Source organism: Drosophila miranda, chromosome XL (genome assembly GCF_003369915.1).
Source record: "Drosophila miranda strain MSH22 chromosome XL, D.miranda_PacBio2.1, whole genome shotgun sequence".
Lineage (NCBI taxonomy): Eukaryota > Metazoa > Arthropoda > Insecta > Diptera > Drosophilidae > Drosophila > Drosophila miranda.
The window spans coordinates 7172751-7193198 of NC_046673.1; the positions used below are offsets into that span (position 1 = coordinate 7172751).

Sequence of the window (20448 nt, forward strand, 5' to 3'; positions counted from 1 at the left end):
AATATTCCTTTTATATCCATTATATTTTCTTATTTATCTTGTACATTATTAATTAATAATAATTAATAATCTAGGTTTATATAAAGGAAACAAATACTAACACAAAAATACTAACAAAAAAAAATAAACCCTATTTCGGCCGAGTTGGCAGCCCCCTTTGATAGAGGTTGTTGCTTCCTGATGCTTGCTGATGTTTACGTTTAATCGTGGTGTTTTTTGTATGATCGTGATATTTTGTTTAATTGTGGGTCGGACGGGTGTAGATGTGTGAAATGTGGTGATGTTATGTGATGTGTTATGAATGAGGGTATACATGCGTGGGTTGTGTGTGATGTGGGTGGATGAAGGTGGGTGTGTGTGAATCGTGTGTGTGTATTGCTGCTTTGAAGTCCGGATTCTTTCCCCGGGGGGGCTGGTGTGTGGGGACAGAAACGTGTCTCCAGTCGGTGCTCCGCTGACGGTCCCTTGGTGCCGGTGCTCCGCTGACGGTTCTCGCATCAGTTTCCCGGCCTGGCCAGTACCGGGATGCTGCTGCCGATGTCCGCCGCTTCTGCTGATGTTGATGCCTGCCGCTGATGTCTTGGTGGGATCGTCGTCTCCACGATCACCAATTTTGTTTCCTTTTTTTCTTTTAGGGCACGTGCGGCCTCCACTATTCTCCACCGGAAACTCTCCCTTTTCTTCCTCCTCGCCCCGTTTCCTTTTCTCCTACGCAACTCTGCCACTGCTTCCCAGGATCCACTATAGATGCCGCTGTCTCTTTCTTCTCCAGCCCTGATACCTATTGGCTCTGTCCAAAACCGCCCATAACACCACACTACCGTTTCCAGGATTACTCCGCCGAAACGGGAGTGCCAAGCTGGCGGGCTTTTTCAATTAAGGGGCCCCAAACGTAGGCCATCGCCCACACCCTGAGATTGAGAGTCTCTGGCTCCATCGACTGAGATGCCTGGGCTACTGCTTCAGATCCTTTGCGTGAAACACCCCAATACGTGAGCCTTGCAACGTCTCCAGCTCGTACAGACTGTTGCCCATACTCCGGATCACTCGGCACTTGACGTATTTTGGGCTGAACTTCGCGTTGATGTTGTTTTTAAATTTGCTCAACACGAAATTCCGCTTATATATCTCCTGACCCGGTGAGTACCTAATTTCTCGAGCTTTTCGATTATACCTGTTCTTCGCTCTGTTGTAGGCTTCATGAGAGTTTCCTCGGACCTCATCTCGGACTATCTCCATCTTGTCACTCCTCGCCAAGGGTGACATTTGTGCATCATTTAGGGCGCCCAGTCTGCGTGCCAATTTATAATCTCGGCCGCTAGTAAACATGTGCTGCCCAAACAACACAAAGTATGGCGACGTCCCGATACCCGTGTGTATAGCGCTCCTAGCCACACACTGGATCTCCGTCAGCTTCTCGTCCCAGCGCGTGTGATCCTCACTAGCGTATGTCCTTATTGCTGCCAGTACAGTCTGGTTCACTCGTTCGGCCGCGTTCGCCTGCGGTGCATAGTTCCCCGACTTCAGGTGCGTTATGCTTCTCCTATCCAGGAATTGAGAAAATTCAGCTGACACAAATTGCTTTCCATTATCGGTATGCACTATTTCAGGCACGCCAAACTGCGCGAAGACCTCGGCGTGCAAGAATCGGATCACGGCCGAAGACGTCGCCTTAGGCAAAGCCTTCAACCAGACATATCTGGACATGTGATCGAGGACTATTAGTATGACCACATTGCCACTTCGAGTCCTCGGATATGGACCCAGGAAATCCAGGTACAGTTTTTGAATCGGCCTCTCGGTTCTGGTTTCGGCCCCCATGAGTGGACGGTGAACCTGTGTTGAATGTTTTGTTTCTTTGCAGGTGTTACAATCAGCCACATATGCCTTCACCTGCACGGTCATCCGGGGCCAATAATAGAACTGTCGCAGCCGTCCCAGTGTCCTCGCGATCCCAGACGACTGGGAGCCGATTACTTCCATTTCGCTCGAAGCAGTGAAGGTTCTCGTTCAGCGGTGTTTCTTTCCAATAAACATTTTCATTTCTTTCTCGCACAAAAAGATGTCGGAGAATAGCTTCAACTCAAAGTATTTGGACGATGACGATGAGGACGATGCGATTGCTGCCTCTGAGGGTGTGTACCAATGAATCCTCTAAACTAAATATAATCCACGCGTTTGTCTCGCGCTTTAGGCAAAGTTTCGAGCCAGGTGGCCAAGCGCATCTGGCAGCCAACCATCGATGATACTACCCCTGGGGTCTGGGAGCCGCCCGAGAAGCCCCTGCCCCACGTGGAGGAGGATGCTCCGATGAGTGCCGAGGCCCTGGCGGAGGCTCTAGCGGTGAGCGAGACCGCCTCGGACTTTATACACGAAGTGGAGCGCTCTCTCTACGGCGACAACAGCAAGGAGAACGGCTCCGCCCAGTACTTCAAGGCGGCCGAGAATTATTCGCTGTTTGGCGCCAACTACATGGGCTTGGAGGAGGACAAGAACAAAAAACCGCCGCCGGGCTTCGACCAAAGCTCCAGTCAGATTGCGGCTGGATCGGCCGGAGTATCCGGCCAAAGCTACTCGGGGGTAAGTGGTGCTCTAGGCTTTCAATGAATTAGGAATCGATGATTCGTTGGCTAGAATATGCCCAATATGCCCTCCTTCTTAGCTGTTCTGAGGAAAACCCCAACTCTACCCTTATTTCAGGGACCCTCTTCATCCGGAATGGGCGGCATGGCAATGTCCCAGCAGCCGCAGCACAAGGCCGCGAATCAGCCAGGACCTGCAGCGCTGCTTCCACAGCAGCAGCAGCATCCGCGTCATCCTTCGCCAGCGACAGTGCCCAGGGTCATAGCCGAGGCAGCAGCTCTGGCTGGAGCTGGAGCTGGCATCGACATTGGCCTGCACGCCCATGGACATCTGCCCAGTGCCACGGAAATGACCATCGGACACATTTACCAGGAGCTCATGGGCATGAATTTCAATCAGGCCAATATACAGCAGCAGCAGCAGCAACACCACCACCACCAGCAGCAGCAGCACCACCACCAGCAGCAGCAGCAGCAGCACCACCACCAGCAGCAGCAGCAGGCGGCTCTGAAGCAGCAGGCGGCTCTCCTCTCCTACGGCCAAAAGGCCGTAACAGCAACTGGCACAGCTAAGAAGGAGGGCATATTGGGCATATTCTAGCCAACGAATCATCGATTGCTAATTCATTGAAAGCCTAGAGCACCACTTACCCCCGAGTAGCTTTGGCGGGATACTCCGGCCGATCCAGCCGCAATCTGACTGGAGCTTTGGTCGAAGCCCGGCGGCGGTTTTTTGTTCTTGTCCTCCTCCAAGCCCATGTAGTTGGCGCCAAACAGCGAATAATTCTCGGCCGCCTTGAAGTACTGGGCGGAGCCGTTCTCCTTGCTGTTGTCGCCGTAGAGAGAGCGCTCCACTTCGTGTATAAAGTCCGAGGCGGTCTCGCTCACCGCTAGAGCCTCCGCCAGGGCCTCGGCACTCATCGGAGCATCCTCCTCCACGTGGGGCAGGGGCTTCTCGGGCGGCTCCCAGACCCCAGGGGTAGTATCATCGATGGTTGGCTGCCAGATGCGCTTGGCCACCTGGCTCGAAACTTTGCCTAAAGCGCGAGACAAACGCGTGGATTATATTTAGTTTAGAGGATTCATTGGTACACACCCTCAGAGGCAGCAATCGCATCGTCCTCATCGTCATCGTCCAAATACTTTGAGTTGAAGCTATTCTCCGACATCTTTTTGTGCGAGAAAGAAATGAAAATGTTTATTGGAAAGAAACACCGCTGAACGAGAACCTTCACTGCTTCGAGCGAAATGGAAGTAATCGGCTCCCAGTCGTCTGGGATCGCGAGGACACTGGGACGGCTGCGACAGTTCTATTATTGGCCCCGGATGACCGTGCAGGTGAAGGCATATGTGGCTGATTGTAACACCTGCAAAGAAACAAAACATTCAACACAGGTTCACCGTCCACTCATGGGGGCCGAAACCAGAACCGAGAGGCCGATTCAAAAACTGTACCTGGATTTCCTGGGTCCATATCCGAGGACTCGAAGTGGCAATGTGGTCATACTAATAGTCCTCGATCACATGTCCAGATATGTCTGGTTGAAGGCTTTGCCTAAGGCGACGTCTTCGGCCGTGATCCGATTCTTGCACGCCGAGGTCTTCGCGCAGTTTGGCGTGCCTGAAATAGTGCATACCGATAATGGAAAGCAATTTGTGTCAGCTGAATTTTCTCAATTCCTGGATAGGAGAAGCATAACGCACCTGAAGTCGGGGAACTATGCACCGCAGGCGAACGCGGCCGAACGAGTGAACCAGACTGTACTGGCAGCAATAAGGATATACGCTAGTGAGGATCACACGCGCTGGGACGAGAAGCTGACGGAGATCCAGTGTGTGGCTAGGAGCGCTATACACACGGGTATCGGGACGTCGCCATACTTTGTGTTGTTTGGGCAGCACATGTTTACTAACGGCCGAGATTATAAATTGGCACGCAGACTGGGCGCCCTAAATGATGCACAAATGTCACCCTTGGCGAGGAGTGACAAGATGGAGATAGTCCGAGATGAGGTCCCGGGAAACTCTCATGAAGCCTACAACAGAGCGAAGAACAGGTATAATCGAAAAGCTCGAGAAATTAGGTACTCACCGGGTCAGGAGATATATAAGTGGAATTTCGTGTTGAGCAAATTTAAAAACAACATCAACGCGAAGTTCAGCCCAAAATACGTCAAGTGCCGAGTGATCCGGAGTATGGGCAACAGTCTGTACGAGCTGGAGACGTTGCAAGGCTCACGTATTGGGGTGTTTCACGCAAAGGATCTGAAGCAGTAGCCCAGGCATCTCAGTCGATGGAGCCAGAGACTCTCAATCTCAGGGTGTGGGCGATGGCCTACGTTTGGGGCCCCTTAATTGAAAAAGCCCGCCAGCTTGGCACTCCCGTTTCGGCGGAGTAATCCTGGAAACGGTAGTGTGGTGTTATGGGCGGTTTTGGACAGAGCCAATAGGTATCAGGGCTGGAGAAGAAAGAGACAGCGGCATCTATAGTGGATCCTGGGAAGCAGTGGCAGAGTTGCGTAGGAGAAAAGGAAACGGGGCGAGGAGGAAGAAAAGGGAGAGTTTCCGGTGGAGAATAGTGGAGGCCGCACGTGCCCTAAAAGAAAAAAAGGAAACAAAATTGGTGATCGTGGAGACGACGATCCCACCAAGACATCAGCGGCAGGCATCAACATCAGCAGAAGCGGCGGACATCGGCAGCAGCATCCCGGTACTGGCCAGGCCGGGAAACTGATGCGAGAACCGTCAGCGGAGCACCGGCACCAAGGGACCGTCAGCGGAGCACCGACTGGAGATACGTTTCTGTCCCCACACACAATAGAAAGTGAGTGAATAGAAAACGGTAGTTGGGTGGGACGAGAGCGAGAAGAAGAGCGGGACCCTGAATATGAAAAGGGAGCGAATTCAAAAGGTGGCGCTCATGGAAGGGTGGGACCATGCTAGGGATAACGAAACCAACTATCCCCGCTGACGAAAGTGCCAACGAGGACAAGTCTGTCCCATAAATTAGATTTGTTTTTTTTGTATGTTTTTTTGTTTTGTTCAATCCGTCCCCTGGCTTATCGGGTCGGAAACACCCCTGACTTCCCCGTGAGCTAGCTGGGAACGATAGGCCAGGGTGGCAAAGAGGCGGATCATAACATCTGTTACGCCATTTCCGAGTCGTCTGTTAATTAATTTTATAATAAATGTTAAAAATGCTTAAAAATACTAAACGGAATATCGAAATTAAGGTATTTGATGTCGGATCATGAGCAAAATTGTACGAATAATCAAACCCAAGCAGTTGGCGCTCTTTCTTCCATCGATAGTTGAAGAAACATCGATGTATCGATAGTAACAATGAAGTTTTTCAACCTTCAGCAGCTTTACTTGAACTCCGCGGAATTTTCGTTGCAAATACTATTTGCCATTTTTACAGTGAAAATAAAGTGCTTTGTTTTTCAAAAACTTAATCTTTTCCACAGAAAAAAGAAGGTAAATATGGTAAATGGTAGATTTTTATATATTTTATTCGAAATGTGCGGCTTGCCAGGCAATTAGTGGATGAATTTGAGGGCGCTTATGGTTTTTGAAGCCAACAAGTGCAAATGGCGATGGAGAATCATCAAAGTGCAATGAAATATTCGAAATATTTGCGGCACCGGCCTCTACACACTCGTGTTCCATGATAGATGCCTCAGAGCAGAGAACTATCTCCCTTAAATATTTGGCAGCACAGAAAAAGTCGCCCAAAGTGAGACATCGCTTCTTCTGCGCAAAATGCAATGGATTGGATTGATATTTCTTCGATCCGCAGAAGTCTCACTTTAAGACTTCTGTGGGCATGTGTATGCCGGCATTTTTCGTTCACCAATACACAAAAAGATTAACCAGTGCTGCCAATAGTTCATCCACTGATACACACACGCACACACAGCACTCAAGCCTCCACGACCTCTGACTGGGCAGCACTGTCGTGGTAGGCGTCTGTGTCGGGCAGTAATTCCGAGAAACTTCAGCGTGTATTAGTAGACCACTCCGCATAAATAAAATAAATTTCCCATAAATCAATTTTTTTTGTGCAACCGATCGCCATAAACAAACGAACAGACGACTGGGAGCCGATTACTTCCATTTCGCTCGAAGCAGTGAAGGTTCTCGTTCAGCGGTGTTTCTTTCCAATAAACATTTTCATTTCTTTCTCGCACAAAAAGATGTCGGAGAATAGCTTCAACTCAAAGTATTTGGACGATGACGATGAGGACGATGCGATTGCTGCCTCTGAGGGTGTGTACCAATGAATCCTCTAAACTAAATATAATCCACGCGTTTGTCTCGCGCTTTAGGCAAAGTTTCGAGCCAGGTGGCCAAGCGCATCTGGCAGCCAACCATCGATGATACTACCCCTGGGGTCTGGGAGCCGCCCGAGAAGCCCCTGCCCCACGTGGAGGAGGATGCTCCGATGAGTGCCGAGGCCCTGGCGGAGGCTCTAGCGGTGAGCGAGACCGCCTCGGACTTTATACACGAAGTGGAGCGCTCTCTCTTAGGCGACAACAGCAAGGAGAACGGCTCCGCCCAGTACTTCAAGGCGGCCGAGAATTATTCGCTGTTTGGCGCCAACTACATGGGCTTGGAGGAGGACAAGAACAAAAAACCGCCGCCGGGCTTCGACCAAAGCTCCAGTCAGATTGCGGCTGGATCGGCCGGAGTATCCGGCCAAAGCTACTCGGGGGTAAGTGGTGCTCTAGGCTTTCAATGAATTAGGAATCGATGATTCGTTGGCTAGAATATGCCCAATATGCCCTCCTTCTTAGCTGTTCTGAGGAAAACCCCAACTCTATCCGTATTTCAGGGACCCTCTTCATCCGGAATGGGCGGCATGGCAATGTCCCAGCAGCCGCAGCACAAGGCCGCGAATCAGCCAGGACCTGCAGCGCTGCTTCCACAGCAGCAGCAGCATCCGCGTCATCCTTCGCCAGCGACAGTGCCCAGGGTCATAGCCGAGGCAGCAGCTCTGGCTGGAGCTGGGGCTGGCATCGACATTGGCCTGCACGCCCATGGACATCTGCCCAGTGCCACGGAAATGACCATCGGACACATTTACCAGGAGCTCATGGGCATGAATTTCAATCAGGCCAATATACAGCAGCAGCAGCAGCAACACCACCACCAGCAGCAGCAGCAGCACCACCAGCAGCAGCAGCAGCAGCACCACCACCAGCAGCAGCAGCAGGCGGCTCTGAAGCAGCAGCAGCAGGCGGCTCTGAAGCAGCAGGCGGCTCTCCTCTCCTACGGCCAAAAGGCCGTAACAGCAACTGGCATAGTCCCTGACCCACGCGACGTATGTTCTCAAAGCGGTGTTTCTTGCGTATCGTGCCCGTTTGCGTCGCCAGGTCCACTTCTGGGACAACTAGAGTACGGCCAGGACATTACACTCCACACCCACAGATTAGATGACTAGTTTTAAAATATTTTGTTTGTTTGTTTTGTCGAGTTTGTTGTCGTCTCCTCTGGGCTGATGACCGACAGCATAGCAAGGCGTACTCTTAAACAGTCTTCAAAGTTATTTAGTTCTACGACACACACATTGCGGTCCGCCACAGCAGATGGATCCCTGTGCCTGTGCCCAGAATGTCGCGGCTCCGCGCGTACTGGAGTCCGATTCCACACGAGGGCGAGGCATGAGTTCAATATCTTCTTGTTGCTGCAGAGCGCCTCCCGGCTGCTGCGTTTTTGCAATGATTAAAATGACCTTCATTCCCTGATGACAGACAGTCACTGGAAAACGGTCAAACTGGTCAAAAGACCAGTCCAACGCCTTCCTCTTCGAGGAGGACGTGCCCAGCTGTCCGTAGCACTTGCGGCCCCACATGAGGATCTCGTTGTTGCGGAGCAGCGCCGCATTGTGGGTCCAGCCGACGGCCAGCTGCCGCACGTCCTCCTCGAAGAGGAAGGCGTTGGACTGGTCTTTTGACCAGTTTGACCGTTTTCCAGTGACTGTCTGTCATCAGGGAATGAAGGTCATTTTAATCATTGCAAAAACCCAGCAGCCGGGAGGCGCTCTGCAGCAACAAGAAGATATTGAACTCATGCCTCGCCCTCGTGTGGAATCGGACTCCAGTACGCGCGGAGCCGTGACATTCTGGGTACAGGCACAGGGATCCATCTGCTGAGGCGGACCGCAATGTGTGTGTCGTAGAACTAAATAACTTTGAAGACTGTTTAAGAGTACGCCTTGCTATGCTGTCGGTCATCAGCCCAGAGGAGACGACAACAAACTCGACAAAACAAACAAACAAAATATTTTAAAACTAGTCATCTAATCTGTGGGTGTGGATTGTAATGTCCTGGCCGTACTCTAGTTGTCCCAGAAGTGGACCTGGCGACGCAAACGGGCACGATACGCAAGAAACACCGCTTTGAGAACATACGTCGCGTGGGTCAGGGACTATGCCAGTTGCTGTTACGGCCTTTTGGCCGTAGGAGAGGAGAGCCGCCTGCTGCTTCAGAGCCGCCTGCTGCTTCAGAGCCGCCTGCTGCTGCTGCTGGTGGTGGTGCTGCTGCTGCTGCTGCTGGTGGTGCTGCTGCTGCTGCTGGTGGTGGTGTTGCTGCTGCTGCTGTATATTGGCCTGATTGAAATTCATGCCCATGAGCTCCTGGTAAATGTGTCCGATGGTCATTTCCGTGGCACTGGGCAGATGTCCATGGGCGTGCAGGCCAATGTCGATGCCAGCCCCAGCTCCAGCCAGAGCTGCTGCCTCGGCTATGACCCTGGGCACTGTCGCTGGCAAAGGATGACGCGGATGCTGCTGCTGCTGTGGAAGCAGCGCTGCAGGTCCTGGCTGATTCGCGGCCTTGTGCTGCGGCTGCTGGGACATTGCCATGCCGCCCATTCCGGATGAAGAGGGTCCCTGAAATACGGATAGAGTTGGGGTTTTCCTCAGAACAGCTAAGAAGGAGGGCATATTGGGCATATTCTAGCCAACGAATCATCGATTGCTAATTCATTGAAAGCCTAGAGCACCACTTACCCCCGAGTAGCTTTGGCGGGATACTCCGGCCGATCCAGCCGCAATCTGACTGGAGCTTTGGTCGAAGCCCGGCGGCGGTTTTTTGTTCTTGTCCTCCTCCAAGCCCATGTAGTTGGCGCCAAACAGCGAATAATTCTCGGCCGCCTTGAAGTACTGGGCGGAGCCGTTCTCCTTGCTGTTGTCGCCGTAGAGAGAGCGCTCCACTTCGTGTATAAAGTCCGAGGCGGTCTCGCTCACCGCTAGAGCCTCCGCCAGGGCCTCGGCACTCATCGGAGCATCCTCCTCCACGTGGGGCAGGGGCTTCTCGGGCGGCTCCCAGACCCCAGGGGTAGTATCATCGATGGTTGGCTGCCAGATGCGCTTGGCCACCTGGCTCGAAACTTTGCCTAAAGCGCGAGACAAACGCGTGGATTATATTTAGTTTAGAGGATTCATTGGTACACACCCTCAGAGGCAGCAATCGCATCGTCCTCATCGTCATCGTCCAAATACTTTGAGTTGAAGCTATTCTCCGACATCTTTTTGTGCGAGAAAGAAATGAAAATGTTTATTGGAAAGAAACACCGCTGAACGAGAACCTTCACTGCTTCGAGCGAAATGGAAGTAATCGGCTCCCAGTCGTCTGGGATCGCGAGGACACTGGGACGGCTGCGACAGTTCTATTATTGGCCCCGGATGACCGTGCAGGTGAAGGCATATGTGGCTGATTGTAACACCTGCAAAGAAACAAAACATTCAACACAGGTTCACCGTCCACTCATGGGGCCGAAACCAGAACCGAGAGGCCGATTCAAAAACTGTACCTGGATTTCCTGGGTCCATATCCGAGGACTCGAAGTGGCAATGTGGTCATACTAATAGTCCTCGATCACATGTCCAGATATGTCTGGTTGAAGGCTTTGCCTAAGGCGACGTCTTCGGCCGTGATCCGATTCTTGCACGCCGAGGTCTTCGCGCAGTTTGGCGTGCCTGAAATAGTGCATACCGATAATGGAAAGCAATTTGTGTCAGCTGAATTTTCTCAATTCCTGGATAGGAGAAGCATAACGCACCTGAAGTCGGGGAACTATGCACCGCAGGCGAACGCGGCCGAACGAGTGAACCAGACTGTACTGGCAGCAATAAGGACATACGCTAGTGAGGATCACACGCGCTGGGACGAGAAGCTGACGGAGATCCAGTGTGTGGCTAGGAGCGCTATACACACGGGTATCGGGACGTCGCCATACTTTGTGTTGTTTGGGCAGCACATGTTTACTAACGGCCGAGATTATAAATTGGCACGCAGACTGGGCGCCCTAAATGATGCACAAATGTCACCCTTGGCGAGGAGTGACAAGATGGAGATAGTCCGAGATGAGGTCCGAGGAAACTCTCATGAAGCCTACAACAGAGCGAAGAACAGGTATAATCGAAAAGCTCGAGAAATTAGGTACTCACCGGGTCAGGAGATATATAAGTGGAATTTCGTGTTGAGCAAATTTAAAAACAACATCAACGCGAAGTTCAGCCCAAAATACGTCAAGTGCCGAGTGATCCGGAGTATGGGCAACAGTCTGTACGAGCTGGAGACGTTGCAAGGCTCACGTATTGGGGTGTTTCACGCAAAGGATCTGAAGCAGTAGCCCAGGCATCTCAGTCGATGGAGCCAGAGACTCTCAATCTCAGGGTGTGGGCGATGGCCTACGTTTGGGGCCCCTTAATTGAAAAAGCCCGCCAGCTTGGCACTCCCGTTTCGGCGGAGTAATCCTGGAAACGGTAGTGTGGTGTTATGGGCGGTTTTGGACAGAGCCAATAGGTATCAGGGCTGGAGAAGAAAGAGACAGCGGCATCTATAGTGGATCCTGGGAAGCAGTGGCAGAGTTGCGTAGGAGAAAAGGAAACGGGGCGAGGAGGAAGAAAAGGGAGAGTTTCCGGTGGAGAATAGTGGAGGCCGCACGTGCCCTAAAAGAAAAAAAGGAAACAAAATTGGTGATCGTGGAGACGACGATCCCACCAAGACATCAGCGGCAGGCATCAACATCAGCAGAAGCGGCGGACATCGGCAGCAGCATCCCGGTACTGGCCAGGCCGGGAAACTGATGCGAGAACCGTCAGCGGAGCACCGGCACCAAGGGACCGTCAGCGGAGCACCGACTGGAGATACGTTTCTGTCCCCACACACAATAGAAAGTGAGTGAATAGAAAACGGTAGTTGGGTGGGACGAGAGCGAGAAGAAGAGCGGGACCCTGAATATGAAAAGGGAGCGAATTCAAAAGGTGGCGCTCATGGAAGGGTGGGACCATGCTAGGGATAACGAAACCAACTATCCCGCTGACGAAAGTGCCAACGAGGACAAGTCTGTCCCATAAATTAGATTTGTTTTTTTTGTATGTTTTTTTGTTTTGTTCAATCCGTCCCCTGGCTTATCGGGTCGGAAACACCCCTGACTTCCCCGTGAGCTAGCTGGGAACGATAGGCCAGGGTGGCAAAGAGGCGGATCATAACATCTGTTACGCCATTTCCGAGTCGTCTGTTAATTAATTTTATAATAAATGTTAAAAATGCTTAAAAATACTAAACGGAATATCGAAATTAAGGTATTTGATGTCGGATCATGAGCAAAATTGTACGAATAATCAAACCCAAGCAGTTGGCGCTCTTTCTTCCATCGATAGTTGAAGAAACATCGATGTATCGATAGTAACAATGAAGTTTTTCAACCTTCAGCAGCTTTACTTGAACTCCGCGGAATTTTCGTTGCAAATACTATTTGCCATTTTTACAGTGAAAATAAAGTGCTTTGTTTTTCAAAAACTTAATCTTTTCCACAGAAAAAAGAAGGTAAATATGGTAAATGGTAGATTTTTATATATTTTATTCGAAATGTGCGGCTTGCCAGGCAATTAGTGGAGGAATTTGAGGGCGCTTATGGTTTTTGAAGCCAACAAGTGCAAATGGCGATGGAGAATCATCAAAGTGCAATGAAATATTCGAAATATTTGCGGCACCGGCCTCTACACACTCGTGTTCCATGATAGATGCCTCAGAGCAGAGAACTATCTCCCTTAAATATTTGGCAGCACAGAAAAAGTCGCCCAAAGTGAGACATCGCTTCTTCTGCGCAAAATGCAATGGATTGGATTGATATTTCTTCGATCCGCAGAAGTCTCACTTTAAGACTTCTGTGGGCATGTGTATGCCGGCATTTTTCGTTCACCAATACACAAAAAGATTAACCAGTGCTGCCAATAGTTCATCCACTGATACACACACGCACACACAGCACTCAAGCCTCCACGACCTCTGACTGGGCAGCACTGTCGTGGTAGGCGTCTGTGTCGGGCAGTAATTCCGAGAAACTTCAGCGTGTATTAGTAGACCACTCCGCATAAATAAAATAAATTTCCCATAAATCAATTTTTTTTGTGCAACCGATCGCCATAAACAAACGAAAAGACGACTGGGAGCCGATTACTTCCATTTCGCTCGAAGCAGTGAAGGTTCTCGTTCAGCGGTGTTTCTTTCCAATAAACATTTTCATTTCTTTCTCGCACAAAAAGATGTCGGAGAATAGCTTCAACTCAAAGTATTTGGACGATGACGATGAGGACGATGCGATTGCTGCCTCTGAGGGTGTGTACCAATGAATCCTCTAAACTAAATATAATCCACGCGTTTGTCTCGCGCTTTAGGCAAAGTTTCGAGCCAGGTGGCCAAGCGCATCTGGCAGCCAACCATCGATGATACTACCCCTGGGGTCTGGGAGCCGCCCGAGAAGCCCCTGCCCCACGTGGAGGAGGATGCTCCGATGAGTGCCGAGGCCCTGGCGGAGGCTCTAGCGGTGAGCGAGACCGCCTCGGACTTTATACACGAAGTGGAGCGCTCTCTCTACGGCGACAACAGCAAGGAGAACGGCTCCGCCCAGTACTTCAAGGCGGCCGAGAATTATTCGCTGTTTGGCGCCAACTACATGGGCTTGGAGGAGGACAAGAACAAAAAACCGCCGCCGGGCTTCGACCAAAGCTCCAGTCAGATTGCGGCTGGATCGGCCGGAGTATCCGGCCAAAGCTACTCGGGGTAAGTGGTGCTCTAGGCTTTCAATGAATTAGGAATCGATGATTCGTTGGCTAGAATATGCCCAATATGCCCTCCTTCTTAGCTGTTCTGAGGAAAACCCCAACTCTATCCGTATTTCAGGGACCCTCTTCATCCGGAATGGGCGGCATGGCAATGTCCCAGCAGCCGCAGCACAAGGCCGCGAATCAGCCAGGACCTGCAGCGCTGCTTCCACAGCAGCAGCAGCATCCGCGTCATCCTTCGCCAGCGACAGTGCCCAGGGTCATAGCCGAGGCAGCAGCTCTGGCTGGAGCTGGGGCTGGCATCGACATTGGCCTGCACGCCCATGGACATCTGCCCAGTGCCACGGAAATGACCATCGGACACATTTACCAGGAGCTCATGGGCATGAATTTCAATCAGGCCAATATACAGCAGCAGCAGCAGCAACACCACCACCACCAGCAGCAGCAGCACCACCACCAGCAGCAGCAGCAGCAGCACCACCACCAGCAGCAGCAGCAGGCGGCTCTGAAGCAGCAGCAGCAGGCGGCTCTGAAGCAGCAGGCGGCTCTCCTCTCCTACGGCCAAAAGGCCGTAACAGCAACTGGCATAGTCCCTGACCCACGCGACGTATGTTCTCAAAGCGGTGTTTCTTGCGTATCGTGCCCGTTTGCGTCGCCAGGTCCACTTCTGGGACAACTAGAGTACGGCCAGGACATTACACTCCACACCCACAGATTAGATGACTAGTTTTAAAATATTTTGTTTGTTTGTTTTGTCGAGTTTGTTGTCGTCTCCTCTGGGCTGATGACCGACAGCATAGCAAGGCGTACTCTTAAACAGTCTTCAAAGTTATTTAGTTCTACGACACACACATTGCGGTCCGCCACAGCAGATGGATCCCTGTGCCTGTGCCCAGAATGTCGCGGCTCCGCGCGTACTGGAGTCCGATTCCACACGAGGGCGAGGCATGAGTTCAATATCTTCTTGTTGCTGCAGAGCGCCTCCCGGCTGCTGCGTTTTTGCAATGATTAAAATGACCTTCATTCCCTGATGACAGACAGTCACTGGAAAACGGTCAAACTGGTCAAAAGACCAGTCCAACGCCTTCCTCTTCGAGGAGGACGTGCCCAGCTGTCCGTAGCACTTGCGGCCCCACATGAGGATCTCGTTGTTGCGGAGCAGCGCCGCATTGTGGGTCCAGCCGACGGCCAGCTGCCGTACGTCCTCCTCGAAGAGGAAGGCGTTGGACTGGTCTTTTGACCAGTTTGACCGTTTTCCAGTGACTGTCTGTCATCAGGGAATGAAGGTCATTTTAATCATTGCAAAAACCCAGCAGCCGGGAGGCGCTCTGCAGCAACAAGAAGATATTGAACTCATGCCTCGCCCTCCTGTGGAATCGGACTCCAGTACGCGCGGAGCCGCGACATTCTGGGCACAGGCACAGGGATCCATCTGCTGAGGCGGACCGCAATGTGTGTGTCGTAGAACTAAATAACTTTGAAGACTGTTTAAGAGTACGCCTTGCTATGCTGTCGGTCATCAGCCCAGAGGAGACGACAACAAACTCGACAAAACAAACAAACAAAATATTTTAAAACTAGTCATCTAATCTGTGGGTGTGGAGTGTAATGTCCTGGCCGTACTCTAGTTGTCCCAGAAGTGGACCTGGCGACGCAAACGGGCACGATACGCAAGAAACACCGCTTTGAGAACATACGTCGCGTGGGTCAGGGACTATGCCAGTTGCTGTTACGGCCTTTTGGCCGTAGGAGAGGAGAGCCGCCTGCTGCTTCAGAGCCGCCTGCTGCTGCTGCTTCAGAGCCGCCTGCTGCTGCTGCTGGTGGTGGTGGTGCTGCTGCTGCTGGTGGTGCTGCTGCTGCTGCTGGTTGTGGTGTTGCTGCTGCTGCTGCTGTATATTGGCCTGATTGAAATTCATGCCCATGAGCTCCTGGTAAATGTGTCCGATGGTCATTTCCGTGGCACTGGGCAGATGTCCATGGGCGTGCAGGCCAATGTCGATGCCAGCCCCAGCTCCAGCCAGAGCTGCTGCCTCGGCTATGACCCTGGGCACTGTCGCTGGCGAAGGATGACGCGGATGCTGCTGCTGCTGTGGAAGCAGCGCTGCAGGTCCTGGCTGATTCGCGGCCTTGTGCTGCGGCTGCTGGGACATTGCCATGCCGCCCATTCCGGATGAAGAGGGTCCCTGAATTACGGATAGAGTTGGGGTTTTCCTCAGAACAGCTAAGAAGGAGGGCATATTGGGCATATTCTAGCCAACGAATCATCGATTCCTAATTCATTGAAAGCCTAGAGCACCACTTACCCCCGAGTAGCTTTGGCCGGATACTCCGGCCGATCCAGCCGCAATCTGACTGGAGCTTTGGTCGAAGCCCGGCGGCGGTTTTTTGTTCTTGTCCTCCTCCAAGCCCATGTAGTTGGCGCCAAACAGCGAATAATTCTCGGCCGCCTTGAAGTACTGGGCGGAGCCGTACTCCTTGCTGTTGTCGCCGTAGAGAGAGCGCTCCACTTCGTGTATAAAGTCCGAGGCGGTCTCGCTCACCGCTAGAGCCTCCGCCAGGGCCTCGGCACTCATCGGAGCATCCTCCTCCACGTGGGGCAGGGGCTTCTCGGCGGCTCCCAGACCCCAGGGGTAGTATCATCGATGGTTGGCTGCCAGATGCGCTTGGCCACCTGGCTCGAAACTTTGCCTAAAGCGCGAGACAAACGCGTGGATTATATTTAGTTTAGAGGATTCATTGGTACACACCCTCAGAGGCAGCAATCGCATCGTCCTCATCGTCATCGTCCAAATACTTTGAGTTGAAGCTATTCTCCGACATCTTTTTGTGCGAGAAAGAAATGAAAATGTTTATTGGAAAGAAACACCGCTGAACGAGAACCTTCACTGCTTCGAGCGAAATGGAAGTAATCGGCTCCCAGTCGTCTGTTCGTTTGTTTATGGCGATCGGTTGCACAAAAAAAATTGATTTATGGGAAATTTATTTTATTTATGCGGAGTGGTCTACTAATACACGCTGAAGTTTCTCGGAATTACTGCCCGACACAGACGCCTACCACGACAGTGCTGCCCAGTCAGAGGTCGTGGAGGCTTGAGTGCTGTGTGTGCGTGTGTGTATCAGTGGATGAACTATTGACAGCACTGGTTAATCTTTTTGTGTATTGGTGAACGAAAAATGCCGGCATACACATGCCCACAGAAGTCTTAAAGTGAGACTTCTGCGGATCGAAGAAATATCAATCCAATCCATTGCATTTTGCGCAGAAGAAGCGATGTCTCACTTTGGGCGACTTTTTCTGTGCTGCCAAATATTTAAGGGAGATAGTTCTCTGCTCTGAGGCATCTATCATGGAACACGAGTGTGTAGAGGCCGGTGCCGCAAATATTTCGAATATTTCATTGCACTTTGATGATTCTCCATCGCCATTTGCACTTGTTGGCTTCAAAAACCATAAGCGCCCTCAAATTCATCCACTAATTGCCTGGCAAGCCGCACATTTCGAATAAAATATATAAAAATCTACCATTTACCATATTTACCTTCTTTTTTCTGTGGAAAAGATTAAGTTTTTGAAAAACAAAGCACTTTATTTTCACTGTAAAAATGGCAAATAGTATTTGCAACGAAAATTCCGCGGAGTTCAAGTAAAGCTGCTGAAGGTTGAAAAACTTCATTGTTACTATCGATACATCGATGTTTCTTCAACTATCGATGGAAGAAAGAGCGCCAACTGCTTGGGTTTGATTATTCGTACAATTTTGCTCATGATCCGACATCAAATACCTTAATTTCGATATTCCGTTTAGTATTTTTAAGCATTTTTAACATTTATTATAAAATTAATTAACAGACGACTCGGAAATGGCGTAACAGATGTTATGATCCGCCTCTTTGCCACCCTGGCCTATCGTTCCCAGCTAGCTCACGGGGAAGTCAGGGGTGTTTCCGACCCGATAAGCCAGGGGACGGATTGAACAAAACAAAAAAACATACAAAAAAACAAATCTAATTTATAGGACAGACTTGTCCTCGTTGGCACTTTCGTCAGCGGGGATAGTTGGTTTCGTTATCCCTAGCAGGGTCCCACCCTTCCATGAGCGCCACCTTTTGAATTCGCTCCCTTTTCATATTCAGGGTCCCGCTCTTCTTCTCGCTCTCGTCCCACCCAACTACCGTTTTCTATTCACTCATGACTCTTTTCAAATATTCCTTTTATATCCATTATATTTTCTTATTTATCTTGTACATTATTAATTAATAATAATTAATAATCTAGGTTTATATAAAGGAAACAAATACTAACACAAAAATACTAACAACAAAAAATAAACCCTATTTCGGCCGAGTTGGCAGCCCCCTTTGATAGAGGTTGTTGCTTCCTGATGCTTGCTGATGTTTACGTTTAATCGAGGTGTTTTTTGTATGATCGTGATATTTTGTTTAATTGTGGGTCGGACGGGTGTAGATGTGTGAAATGTGGTGATGTTATGTGATGTGTTATGAATGAGGGTATACATGCGTGGGTTGTGTGTGATGTGGGTGGATGAAGGTGGGTGTGTGTGAATCGTGTGTGTGTATTGCTGCTTTGAAGTCCGGATTCTTTCTCCGGGGGGGCTGGTGTGTGGGGACAGAAACGTGTCTCCAGTCGGTGCTCCGCTGACGGTCCCTTGGTGCCGGTGCTCCGCTGACGGTTCTCGCATCAGTTTCCCGGCCTGGCCAGTACCGGGATGCTGCTGCCGATGTCCGCCGCTTCTGCTGATGTTGATGCCTGCCGCTGATGTCTTGGTGGGATCGTCGTCTCCACGATCACCAATTTTGTTTCCTTTTTTTCTTTTAGGGCACGTGCGGCCTCCACTATTCTCCACCGGAAACTCTCCCTTTTCTTCCTCCTCGCCCCGTTTCCTTTTCTCCTACGCAACTCTGCCACTGCTTCCCAGGATCCACTATAGATGCCGCTGTCTCTTTCTTCTCCAGCCCTGATACCTATCGGCTCTGTCCAAAACCGCCCATAACACCACACTACCGTTTCCAGGATTACTCCGCCGAAACGGGAGTGCCAAGCTGGCGGGCTTTTTCAATTAAGGGGCCCCAAACGTAGGCCATCGCCCACACCCTGAGATTGAGAGTCTCTGGCTCCATCGACTGAGATGCCTGGGCTACTGCTTCAGATCCTTTGCGTGAAACACCCCAATACGTGAGCCTTGCAACGTCTCCAGCTCGTACAGACTGTTGCCCATACTCCGGATCACTCGGCACTTGACGTATTTTGGGCTGAACTTCGCGTTGATGTTGTTTTTAAATTTGCTCAACACGAAATTCCGCTTATATATCTCCTGACCCGGTGAGTACCTAATTTCTCGAGCTTTTCGATTATACCTGTTCTTCGCTCTGTTGTAGGCTTCATGAGAGTTTCCTCGGACCTCATCTCGGACTATCTCCATCTTGTCACTCCTCGCCAAGGGTGACATTTGTGCATCATTTAGGGCGCCCAGTCTGCGTGCCAATTTATAATCTCGGCCGCTAGTAAACATGTGCTGCCCAAACAACACAAAGTATGGCGACGTCCCGATACCCGTGTGTATAGCGCTCCTAGCCACACACTGGATCTCCGTCAGCTTCTCGTCCCAGCGCGTGTGATCCTCACTAGCGTATGTCCTTATTGCTGCCAGTACAGTCTGGTTCACTCGTTCGGCCGCGTTCGCCTGCGGTGCATAGTTCCCCGACTTCAGGTGCGTTATGCTTCTCCTATCCAGGAATTGAGAGAATTCAGCTGACACAAATTGCTTTCCATTATCGGTATGCACTATTTCAGGCACGCCAAACTGCGCGAAGACCTCGGCGTGCAAGAATCGGATCACGGCCGAAGACGTCGCCTTAGGCAAAGCCTTCAACCAGACATATCTGGACATGTGATCGAGGACTATTAGTATGACCACATTGCCACTTCGAGTCCTCGGATATGGACCCAGGAAATCCAGGTACAGTTTTTGAATCGGCCTCTCGGTTCTGGTTTCGGCCCCCATGAGTGGACGGTGAACCTGTGTTGAATGTTTTGTTTCTTTGCAGGTGTTACAATCAGCCACATATGCCTTCACCTGCACGGTCATCCGGGGCCAATAATAGAACTGTCGCAGCCGTCCCAGTGTCCTCGCGATCCCAGACGACTGGGAGCCGATTACTTCCATTTCGCTCGAAGCAGTGAAGGTTCTCGTTCAGCGGTGTTTCTTTCCAATAAACATTTTCATTTCTTTCTCGCACAAAAAGATGTCGGAGAATAGCTTCAACTCAAAGTATTTGGACGATGACGATGAGGACGATGCGATTGCTGCCTCTGAGGGTGTGTACCAATGAATCCTCTAAACTAAATATAATCCACGCGTTTGTCTCGCGCTTTAGGCAAAGTTTCGAGCCAGGTGGCCAAGCGCATCTGGCAGCCAACCATCGATGATACTACCCCTGGGGTCTGGGAGCCGCCCGAGAAGCCCCTGCCCCACGTGGAGGAGGATGCTCCGATGAGTGCCGAGGCCCTGGCGGAGGCTCTAGCGGTGAGCGAGACCGCCTCGGACTTTATACACGAAGTGGAGCACTCTCTCTACGGCGACAACAGCAAGGAGAACGGCTCCGCCCAGTACTTCAAGGCGGCCGAGAATTATTCGCTGTTTGGCGCCAACTACATGGGCTTGGAGGAGGACAAGAACAAAAAACCGCCGCCGGGCTTCGACCAAAGCTCCAGTCAGATTGCGGCTGGATCGGCCGGAGTATCCGGCCAAAGCTACTCGGGGGTAAGT

General features: G+C 51.0%; 4 protein-coding genes across 5 annotated transcripts; 2 read left to right on the forward strand and 2 right to left on the reverse strand.

The window, feature by feature from the left end:
* Positions 1-3116: 3116 nt before the first annotated feature.
* On the reverse strand, positions 3117-3751 carry LOC117187042. The gene is made up of 3 exons (XM_033388748.1): positions 3679-3751; positions 3234-3619; positions 3117-3179 (listed from the first exon to the last, which is right to left on the reverse strand). Exons 1-3 carry the CDS (start codon positions 3749-3751, stop codon positions 3117-3119), a joined length of 522 nt encoding a protein of 173 aa, XP_033244639.1.
* A 1971-nt stretch (positions 3752-5722) lies between these two features.
* LOC117187405 (myb-like protein Q) lies at positions 5723-8035 on the forward strand. 2 transcript variants are annotated; one of them, XM_033390007.1, is made up of 4 exons: positions 5723-6059; positions 6779-6851; positions 6911-7296; positions 7417-8035. In XM_033390007.1, the coding sequence occupies exons 1-4, from the start codon at positions 5925-5927 to the stop codon at positions 8023-8025; spliced, it is 1203 nt and encodes a 400-aa protein (XP_033245898.1). In that variant the 5' UTR covers positions 5723-5924; the 3' UTR covers positions 8026-8035. The 2 variants fall into 2 exon arrangements, with proteins under 2 accessions (XP_033245898.1, XP_033245901.1); XM_033390010.1 differs by lacking the exon at positions 5723-6059 and having other exon boundaries at positions 6086-6851.
* A 4471-nt stretch (positions 8036-12506) lies between these two features.
* LOC117187046 lies at positions 12507-13659 on the forward strand. The gene is made up of 2 exons (XM_033388758.1): positions 12507-13211; positions 13271-13659. The coding sequence occupies exons 1-2, from the start codon at positions 13139-13141 to the stop codon at positions 13657-13659; spliced, it is 462 nt and encodes a 153-aa protein (XP_033244649.1). The 5' UTR covers positions 12507-13138.
* Positions 13660-15227: 1568 nt separating this feature from the next.
* Positions 15228-16480, reverse strand: LOC117187047 (intrastrand cross-link recognition protein-like). The gene is made up of 3 exons (XM_033388762.1): positions 16408-16480; positions 15964-16274; positions 15228-15843 (listed from the first exon to the last, which is right to left on the reverse strand). Exons 1-3 carry the CDS (start codon positions 16478-16480, stop codon positions 15238-15240), a joined length of 990 nt encoding a protein of 329 aa, XP_033244653.1. The 3' UTR covers positions 15228-15237.
* Positions 16481-20448: the final 3968 nt, after the last annotated feature.

Excerpts from the sequence above, each read along its gene's own strand:
- LOC117187042 (XM_033388748.1), bottom strand. The coding sequence starts at position 3,751 with ATGTCGGAGAATAGCTTCAACTCAAAGTATTTGGACGATGACGATGAG. Across the intron at positions 3,620-3,678 it reads TGCGATTGCTGCCTCTGAGG|GCAAAGTTTCGAGCCAGGTG; the intron begins GTGTGTACCAAT and ends CTCGCGCTTTAG. Across the intron at positions 3,180-3,233 it reads CCCGCCAAAGCTACTCGGGG|AATATGCCCAATATGCCCTC; the intron begins GTAAGTGGTGCT and ends TTCGTTGGCTAG.
- LOC117187405 (XM_033390007.1), top strand. The coding sequence starts at position 5,925 with ATGAAGTTTTTCAACCTTCAGCAGCTTTACTTGAACTCCGCGGAATTT. Across the intron at positions 6,852-6,910 it reads TGCGATTGCTGCCTCTGAGG|GCAAAGTTTCGAGCCAGGTG; the intron begins GTGTGTACCAAT and ends CTCGCGCTTTAG. Across the intron at positions 7,297-7,416 it reads CCGGCCAAAGCTACTCGGGG|GGACCCTCTTCATCCGGAAT; the intron begins GTAAGTGGTGCT and ends TCCGTATTTCAG.
- LOC117187046 (XM_033388758.1), top strand. The coding sequence starts at position 13,139 with ATGTCGGAGAATAGCTTCAACTCAAAGTATTTGGACGATGACGATGAG. Across the intron at positions 13,212-13,270 it reads TGCGATTGCTGCCTCTGAGG|GCAAAGTTTCGAGCCAGGTG; the intron begins GTGTGTACCAAT and ends CTCGCGCTTTAG.
- LOC117187047 (XM_033388762.1), bottom strand. The coding sequence starts at position 16,480 with ATGTCGGAGAATAGCTTCAACTCAAAGTATTTGGACGATGACGATGAG. Across the intron at positions 16,275-16,407 it reads TGCGATTGCTGCCTCTGAGG|CCGCCGAGAAGCCCCTGCCC; the intron begins GTGTGTACCAAT and ends GGGGTCTGGGAG. Across the intron at positions 15,844-15,963 it reads CCGGCCAAAGCTACTCGGGG|GGACCCTCTTCATCCGGAAT; the intron begins GTAAGTGGTGCT and ends TCCGTAATTCAG.